The 10785-nt window shown below is 31.3% G+C and overlaps 1 protein-coding gene across 1 annotated transcript; it reads left to right on the top strand.

Moving 5' to 3' along the window:
* The first annotated feature begins 419 nt into the window (after positions 1 to 419).
* LOC133871839 (EG45-like domain containing protein) lies at positions 420 to 10121 on the top strand. Its single transcript, XM_062309279.1, has 3 exons — positions 420 to 616; positions 9517 to 9790; positions 9890 to 10121. The coding sequence occupies exons 1-3, from the start codon at positions 499 to 501 to the stop codon at positions 9894 to 9896; spliced, it is 399 nt and encodes a 132-aa protein (XP_062165263.1). The 5' UTR covers positions 420 to 498; the 3' UTR covers positions 9897 to 10121.
* Positions 10122 to 10785: the final 664 nt, after the last annotated feature.

The following is a 10785-nucleotide window of genomic DNA, read 5'->3' on the forward strand; positions in this document are numbered from 1 at the left end:
GAGTAATCATAGTTAATTTTGAAAATCATTTATATTCTCTTACTCTTTATTATTTTCTTATCATTTCATTTTGAAAATTAATTATTGAGTTTTGTAATTTTGTAGGATCAACACGTGTATTTTGTGTGAATCTTTACAAATTTAATAGTTCATTTTTAAAATGGAAAGATAGAAGAAGGATTTTGAAGTACTAAATAACATGCCTTTTCTATATATATATATGTGTGTGTGTGTGTGTGTGTGTGTGTGTGTGTGTGTGTGTGTGTGTGTGTGTGTGTGACGATTTTTGACATTTGGAGGCAGCGAGAGATGGGGTCATGCATGTATAATTATATTAATACATGACATTCCTTGTGTACAAAAGGACGTGAATTGAAGGTAGGGTTTGCCAGACAAACTTACACTATAAATTGGAAACAAATCTACTTGTTTCCTTCACAAACTCCAAGTGTTAAAGCATCATTACATTACATAGTTTTCTCAAAAAAGAAAAAGAAAATGGGAGTGGTTAATAATATTTGTGCTTTGATGATAGCGGTGAGCATGGCCGTATGTCTCACGTCAGTTGCAAATGCGGCGCAGGGAACAGCTACTTTCTATACGCCTCCTTATGTTCGTGAGTATCTTTATGTGCCAAATATAAAATATCATAAATTAAACTAATTTAGTTTAAACAAATATATATACTAATTGTTGATCACATTTTCAATCTGTCTTTTGCTAATTTGAGCCCTTATATATCTTTCATATGCGCATATATATATATATATAAATTTGTGATCTTTTGTAGATGTTTCTATTTTTTATTTTTCCAAAATATTCTCATGCATTAGAGTCTACTTTGTCACAATAAACTAGTATATATCAGAGTTTAAGATTTATTTCTAATATAGCAGTGATATTTGAAGCAAGTATAAAAATGGGTTTTCCAAAATACCCATCATTTTTAGGAAAAAATAAATAAAAAATAAAAATTGCAAGGATTTAGGCGTTGGTCAAGATTTAACAGAATTTGAAAAAATACTCACGCCTAAACCTTTGAAATTTTATATATATATAAATACAAGGGTATTTTGAGAATTTTGACAGTATTTAACGGAAAATCATAACGGATTGATGAAATTGAAACAATTGAAAGATGAATACACTAACACTACAAAAATCAGTTCGATTTGTCACACGCAGTTTGACACGTGTACAGTGTCGTACACGTGTCAAACAGTTTGACACGTTCATTTTGACATGCGTGTCAAATGTGCAAGTCATTAACTGCACATTTTGACGCTCCAATACTCGTGTCAAACCGTTTTGACACGAGTATTGGAATACACGTGTCAAAACGGTTTGACACGTGTATATCAATACACGTGTCAAATCGATTTTTTTTAAAAAAAAAAAAAATCCAAATCGAATTTTTTATTTAAATAAAATTTTAATTTAATTATTTAATTGTATTTTTAAATTAAATTAAAAATAAAATTAAATAATTAAATAAAAAATTTAATTAAATAAAAAACTCAATTTGGAATTTTTTTTCAATTTAATTTTGTTATTGTTTTTTAAAATTTATTTGGGTTAATTATTTATTTATTTATTTATTTTTTCAAGTTTTATTATTTCCGACCACAAATAACGCAATATTTATTTTACCCAAAAACAGCACAAAATCATATTACACAAACCAATAGTTAATAACATATTCGTTAACTACGCAAATATTTACGAACAAAAAATAATTACACAAAATATCTACAAATCTGAAGGGCGTCCCTGCGAATCACGAGGTACCGTCCCAGGCGTGTTCTCGCCAATCGGAGATTGCTGCGCAAGGAATGGTGTAGCGGGCGAAGGTGTAACGACAGTGGAGTGCTGGCTCAGCTGTCGTCCAACAGGCGACAACGTACCAACCGTTGTCGAATTACCTGCAAATAATATAGACAATTAAAGTATATAATATTACTTGCAAAATTAAAGGGGTAATGAAAACAAATTGAAATTAATTTTGTCCTATACACAATATAAATCATACCTGCAGATGCACTACTAACAGACGACGTACTACCTACGTGTGCAGGTGAAGACTGAGTACCAAGACATGGTGCTGATACTCCCATGGAGGACATGAAGACCTCAAACTGTCGCATGCGCTGCTCCATGGTGTCGAACTGTTGCACGCGCTGCTCTATGGCGTCGAACTGTTGCACGCGCTGCTCCATGGCGTCGAACTGTTGCACGCGCTGCTCTAACCGGTCATTCCTCACTCGCTCAGCCTGTAGCTCCGCTTGGATCTCTTCCATCTTCCGAGGGTGTTCGGCCCAATCCCGACCGAGGCTTATATGAGAAACATGTCCCCCGAACAGGTGTGACATTCGGCCCAACCTGCCGAACCCTCCCTACATACTCAGGCCTCCCAACCGCCTGTTCATAAGCGTCGTTCGGTGCCCAATGCACCGTGTCTGCGGAGACGCTTTGCGTGGCGGCTGGATCACTGGATAAACTCTGCGTCATCCTCTCCTGTACGTCGTCAACATGAAAAACTCATATATTGAATAATGATATATCACACATAATTTAAAAATATTAGTAAATTAAATCAGTAGCATACGCATAGGACCCGTGTACGTTCGTTCACGTAAGTGCCGTCCTTCCTTGTGTGGGTCTTCACGAACGACACGGCGTGAGTGGGGGGCGTGCCAGATGTACATATCTGTCGTCATGCAGTTAACATATATAACAAACAGATAGCGATAAAAATAGTATAAAGAAAAAGAAAAACAATTAGTAACAAATATTAAAAACATAAACATTTATTTTTTCATACCTCCCCGTGATTAAATCTGGCATAACTTTTACATCCCGTACAATGGGGAAGGTCATTCTACTCCCGCAGCCTCTTCATCCGTTCAGAGGTTGCCTACGCATTGAACATGAAAATAAAAATGTAAGCATTGACACACTTAAATTAAAACTAAAATTAAATGAACTGTTATTAAAAAATCACAACATTTTTTTGGCCTACATACCCTTTTATGCTCAGTGCACCAATCTCTCAGCAGGAACTCTACATCTGCTGCGTCATACTGCGCAAAAAAATTGTCCGGCATTCTCGCACGGATACTCTCGGGCGTGTCACCGTCTCCAATACATAGTTTGGTTTTGAACCTCGACTTCCACGAGTGGTGCTTACGGCCAATATCATTCCACGCCTCCTGTTGTGCCTTGCGCTCGTCTACTGATACAGGTAGATAGAACTCCTCTTGCACATTCAATCAAAGCATTATAGGTTTAAAAACTTCAAGAAAAACATTAATCTCAAGTTTAATTCAAATAAATAATTAAATTATATTCATAAACATACCATCAGCGCGTCCCACATTGCTTGCTTAATCTACTTATTTACCCTCACCCATTCGTCCCGCATGTGTATGTAGGACCCACTCCTGATCAGCTTGCCCTCAGCCTGCCGAAAACGATTGCAGGCTCGTCCTACAGGTTGTATAGCAGCATTGTACTGCAATACAACCTTCTTCCCCCTCGGGAGCACCAAGTTTCTCTCTGGGTCCTTAATCACCTCATAATATATGGTTCCGTCTGGGTTGTACCCTAATGAAAAAAATATTCAACATTTAATTGGTTAACACTAAAAAACATATATATATATATATAAACAAATTGTAATCAAATAGTTATTTTTTTTCCAAACAAAAAAAAAAATTTTGGTAACATAATATGAGTTTTAGGGTTAGGGTATTTTTTTTAGAAAGTGTAGGATATATTTTTTTTTAGGGTTTAGGGTTTAGGGTTTAAGGTTTAGGGTTAGGGTTTTTTTTTTAGAAAGTGTAGGATTTTTTTTTTAGGGTTTAGGGTTTAGGATTTAGGGTTTAAGGTTTAGGGTTGGGATTTTTTTTAGAAAGTGTAGGATTTTTTTTTTAGGGTTTAGGGTTAGGGTATTTTTTTTAGAAAGTGTAGGATATTTTTTTTTTAGGGTTTAGGGTTTAGGGTTTAAGGTTTAGGGTTAGGGTTTTTTTTTAGAAAGTGTAGGATTTTTTTTTTAGGGTTTAGGGTTTAGGGTAAGGGTTTTTTTTTAGAAAGCGTAGGATTCAGAGTTTATTTAAGAGTTTATAATTGTGTTGGTTTTATGATTATGATTTTAGGATATAAAGTTTAGGGTTGGAGTTTAGGTATTTCTTAATAAGTAGACGGTCAATTTTAATTTTTTCATTTTTTTTTCAAACCCATTTTATTTTATTTTTTTCATTTATTATTTTAAAAAGTGTCATCGTTGGTTTATAACGCTAAACTAATATCGGACATTGTTTGATTTTGTTTCACTAACAATAAAACTCTGTAATCCATAATAACACATTCAAATATATATATATATATATATATATATATATATATATATATATAAAACCTCTCAAATAAAAAATTAGGACAAAAAAAATTAAAAACAATAAAAACACAACATGGTAAAAAAGTACATGGCTTCCAAAAAAATAAATATATATAAAACCTCTCAAATCAACAATTAAAACAAAAAAATTAAAAACAATAAAAACACAACAACATAGTGTAAAAGTACAAGGCTTCATAAAAAAAAAAAATTAAATAAATAAAAGCCTAAATGACACAAAAAATACAAAGGTGTACACTAAAATTTCATCAAAAATGTACTAACCAAATACATGCAGCATTGTTAAGAATATATATATATATATATATATATTAAAAAAAAAACACCAAAACCGAATTGCAGGAATCCATTAAAAAGAAAGCAAAAACAAAATTATATGTATAAAAATTCAGTAACGTACATTGCAATAAAAAAATAGAACAAATAAAAAATCATGAGAAGAAAAAATCATGCAGAACATGTAGAAAACATCACTCGGCCGGATATACATGTAGAAGAAAAAATTAAATACAAACAATGAGGGAAATTATACTCACTGCCAAATTGGGTCTATGGACAAAATATGCAGGTATATATCTGCATATTTGGAGGAACAAAATATACCAAAAATATCGAAGTTAGCAAAATATACCAAAATGATATATATAGAAACCGGTAAACAGAGAGAGAAAATGAAAGTGTACCGGAGCAAATTCACGCACGGCCGGAGAAGGAGCTGCCGGAGAGTAGTCCCAATAGAGAGAGAGAGAGAGAGAGAGAGAGAGAGAGAGCTAAGATAGATCCGGATCCGGTGTATATATATATACGTGAGAGAGAGAGAGAGAGAGAGAGAGAGAGAGAGTCGGTGAGAGAGAGAGGTGCTCGTGCGCCGACGGTCACGACGCCGGCCGGCTGAGCTCGACGTACGGGGAGAGTGAGAGAGAGAGAGAGAGAGATCGTAAGAGAAATGGGTAGCTTCCAGAGGAAGCTACCCATTTCTATATAATATATATATACATATAAAATAATATAATAATTAAAAAAATCAAAAATTTGAAAAAATCAGAATTCGTTTGGCCAGGTGGCGCGCGAGAGAAGTCCCGCACGGCAGACCTGGCCAAACAATTGGAGACGTGTATTTCAATACACGTCTCTAATTGTAGTTTTTTTTTAATAAAAAAATATATTATAATTATATATAAAATAATATATGAATAAATATATATATATATATATATATATATATATATATATATATATATATATATATATATATATATATATATATATATATATATATATATATATATAATTTATTCAAGTAAATACAAATACAAACCCATGCAGCCCTAAATGTATGTACCGTACATATAGCTAAACCCTAAGCGCTAAAACTAAACCGTAAACTATAAATTAAAACTAAACCCTAACCCTAAAATTAAACTCTACCACTAAGTATATATACTATATTAAACCCTAAATAAAAAATAAAAACTAAAACCTAACCATAAAATTAAACTCTAACCCTAAGTGCATAGACTATATGTAGCTATAAACTATAATCCTAAGGGTACGTACTATATATAATCATAAACCCTAACCCTAATCCTCTGTCCAAAAGTATATATATATATATATATATATATATATATATATATATATAGCTATAAAACTAAACCCTAAGTACATGTACTATATATATAGCTATAAATCATAATTCTAAGTATATGTACTATATATATTGGAACAATCTAATTTTGAACTGCTCATGATTTAATATATATATTTAAAAGTGTACAATAGTAACACATGAAAAATATATTGACATTATTATTCATAAAATGTAAAATCAATTAAATTATAACCCATAGCTTTAAGTGTATATATTATATATACCTATAAACCCTAAAACCCTAAGTGTATATACTATATATAGCGATAAACCCTAACCCTAAGTACATGTACTATACACATAGCTATAAATCATAATCCTAAGTATATGTACTATATATATCGGAACAATCTAATTTTGAACTGCTCATGATTTAATATATATATTTAAAAGTGTACAATAATAACACATGAAAAATATATTGACATTATTATTCATAAAATGTAAAATCAATTAAATTATAACCCATAGCTTTAAGTGTATATATTATATATACCTATAAACCCTAAAACCCTAACCCTAAGTGTATATACTATATATAGCGATAAACCCTAACCCTAAATACATGTACTATATACATAGCTATAAATCATAATCCTAAGTATATGTACTATATATATCGGAACAATCTAATTTTGAACTACTCGTGATTTAATATATATATTTAAAAGTGTACAATAATAACACATGAAAAATATATTGACATTATTATTCATAAAATGTAAAATCAATTAAATTATAACCCATAGCTTTAAGTGTATATATTATATATACCTATACACCCTAAAACCCTAACCCTAAGTGTATATACTATATATAGCGATAAACCTTAACCCTAAGTATATATACTATATATAGCTATAAACCCTAACCCTAAGTGTATATACTATATATAGCGATAAACCCTAACCCTAAGTATGTATACTATATATAGATCTAAATCCTAAGTTTAAGTGTATATAATATATATATCGGAACAATCTAATTTTGAACTGCTCATGATTTAATATATATATATATATTTAAAAGTGTACAATAATGACACGTGAAAAATATATTGACATTATTATTCATGAAATGTAAAATCAATTAAATTATAACCCATAGCCCTAAGTGTATATATTATATATACCTATAAACCCTAAAACCCTAACCCTAAGTGTATATACTATATATATCGATAAACCATAATCCTAAGTATATATACTATATATAGGTATAAACCCTAGCCCTAAGTGTATATACTATATATAGCTATAAACCCTAACCCTAAGTGTATGTACTATATATAGCCATAAACCCTAAATGTATGTACTATATAAGGGACTAAACTATAAGTATTTAATTCATTATGTAGCGCAGAACTCTTAAAATAATTGCATTTACTATATATAGCCATAAATAGCAAGGTTACTGTATATAGTTTCTAAACCGTTTACATGCATGCATATTTATATATATAGTATTAATTATAGGTTTTTTAACTTTGTTATGTTTTAATTTTTTAATTTTTTTTTTTGTTTCTAAACGTAGATGGTGTACAAAACTAAACCCTAATTTGAACTATTTGGTTTAATTAGATATATAGTACCAAATTTGTTTAATTATGCATATAGTACAATATGTAAATTAGGTTAGGGTTTACGTACTTATTAGTATACTATATATATATAAATAAGGAACCTAAAAAGTATAAATTCCAACCATATAATTTACGTATGGCATATAGCTTTCAAACCTAATTTTATGTGTATAAGTTATGTACACCGTATTTTCACAGATTTGTATGGTTAATAAGATAAGGAGTTTTTTTTTTTTTTTTTTTTTAAAAAAAAAAAAAATTAATATAACACAAATTTTTTTTTTTAATATATATTTGGGAAAAAATAACAGTTTGACACGTGTAATAATACATGTGTCCAATTGGACACGCGTATTAAATACACGCGTCCAATTGGACGCGTGTATTTAATACTCGTGTCCAAATGGACACGTGTATTATTACACGTGTCCAATTGGACGCGTGTATTTAATACACGTGTCCATTTAGACGCGTGTATTTTTACACGCGTCCAAATAGACACGTATATTATTACACGTGTCCATTTTGACACGAGTATTAAATACACGTGTCCATTTGGACGCGTGTATTTAATACACTTGTCCAATTGGACACGTGTATTAAATACACGCGTCCAATTGTGAAGATGGTACAATTTGACACGTGTCTCATAAGATACGTGTCAAATTGGACGCGTGTCTACAATAACCGGTACTGTAGACACGCGTCCAATTGTGAGTATTTTTGTAGTGTAAATTGAGAGTTTGGACGGTTAGGGAAGTAATTACAAAAATGGCAATAATTCAGGAGAGTTAAATGAAATTTCCTTAAATTCTTAAAATAAAAATAAAAAAAGGTCAAAACAAAAGTACAAACTTCATTCTTGGCGGTTGAAACTTTCTCTATCGAACACGTTCTTGTGGGGCGAGACAACGTAAGAAAGAAAATAAAAGACAACCACGAAGTAAATTGTGCGTTCTTTCTTTGATACGTCAAACAAATTAAAGAGGCTCTAGTGGTGCTTGACAATGTTTAGGAATGGTTTCTTTTTTTATTTTTCTATTTTGTCTTTTAGTTAAGAAAATAATTATTTTTTTGTGACAAAAAGGTGAAAATAATTTTAAATTTTTTATAAAAATATATATATATATATATATATATATATATATATATATATATATATATATATATATATATATATATATATATATATATTTGTTTGTTACTATTTGAACTTTTCTAGATTGAAAGGAAAAATAAATTAATTAAAGATGAAAAAGTAATTGCAAACTAGCTCATAATCTTAGAAACAAGAATTATTACACCCCATTGCATGTTTTTCTAATTCTTATCAATATTGTAGGATTCAATGTTATTTGAGAGAATTTATGACGCTCAACTGTGTAGTACATTAATGCTAAAAAACAACTATGAGAGAGAAGTTAATAAACAACATATAAAATACAACATATATAATTGTTTGTGAAGCACAATTGAAAGTTCCAAATAATCACAGGACATGGTAATTGATGATATGCTCATATTTTTTATGTGACTGTTGCTATTGTCAAGTAATTACTAGCAAAGTCAAATATACCCAAAAAGAAATAAAAATAAAAATAAAAAAATTGAGATTTTAAGTCTTGCTTGTGCATGCATCGATCATTTATAACTCTTAAAATATCTTTCGTACAGATGGCATGATGACATGTATTCCATGACTATAATTTCTATTAAGGATGGCATATGGAATATATTGTGCTTAATTTCATTTATTGGTGACAATCTCTTAATTAGAGCATCCATGCATGCATGTTCGCTATATGTATAATTAAGTAAGCATCGCTATTTGAAGTTTGAATTATAAATTTTGATATGCATTGACAGCCTCTTCATGCTACGGATATGAAACCAATGGCTTGATGATCGCTGCAACAAGTGATGCAATATGGGGCAATCGGACAGCATGCGGGACCAATTATAACGTCAACTGCATCGGGGCTACAAACAAGGGCGTGCCACCTTGCTGGGGTACCAGCGTCGTGGTTAAAATCGTCGATTACTGTCAAATAGGATGTCAAGGAACTATTAATCTCTCTCAAGAGGCTTTCTCTGCAATAGCTAATCCAGACGCTGGAAAAATCATAATTGAATATACTAAGTAAGTCCAATATTACTACAAATTTAATATATCTACTGCTTAAGGTTTATGAAAAATGGAAAGAATGTAACTCGTCGTGGCTACTTTTTTCATTTGCAGGGTTTGACGTTCTCCTAGAGTATGGTCTCGTAAAAGCCAATTATGATAATATATATAGGAATAAGTGGCTGATGATGGGAACTTGTTTGTATCATGCAAGCGTGGAAATTTGATGTTAAAATTAACTATATGTATGTGATATATGAAAAAACAGAGGAATATTTGAACTTTTTATTCAATACTTCAAGCTGAAATGCCAAGGGCATTATATACAGTTTTTCTTTACATAACATATGGGATTTACTTTTACACATATTACATATCATATGGAATAACGTATGGGAGTGTTTATTACACAAATGGCATAACGTATGGGATTACTTTATTGCATAACGATGCTGCTCTGTCTTTAGTGCATACCAGTGCTACTATATTTTTCCAGTAGCTGTAGGAGACAACTTTCCTCTTATGTGTTATAGGATCATGTGGCTTTGGAGTAGGATCTGTGATGACAATATTATTGTCATCACTAACATCCGCCCGCAAGCTAATGGGGAAGCATAAATCATTAGCTTGGACTTGAGTAGCTGTAACCGAGTAGTAGATAAGCCTTTGGTAAAGATATCTGGAAGCTGACCGTTGCTTGAGATGAATTTAATCAGGATGTCACTTTTAATTACTCTTCCCTCACGAAGTGTTAGTCAGCTTCAATGTGTTTATTTCTTGCATGATAGAGTGGATTGGAGACAAGTGATAGAGCACTGATGTTGTCACATCAGAGCACAGGGGCATGTACAGGAGAGAACAATTCCCAAGTTTTTGAATAACATTCTCAACCTATTACGTTAAAAGGACATGCCTCAACGAGACAAATCGAATGACATCATCTTTTTTTTTTTTTTTGGAGGGGGCGGGGGCGGACTATACCTATACTTATACCCCAACCACCAAAACGA

This window comes from Alnus glutinosa, chromosome 6, assembly GCF_958979055.1.
Source record: "Alnus glutinosa chromosome 6, dhAlnGlut1.1, whole genome shotgun sequence".
Taxonomy (NCBI): domain Eukaryota; kingdom Viridiplantae; phylum Streptophyta; class Magnoliopsida; order Fagales; family Betulaceae; genus Alnus; species Alnus glutinosa.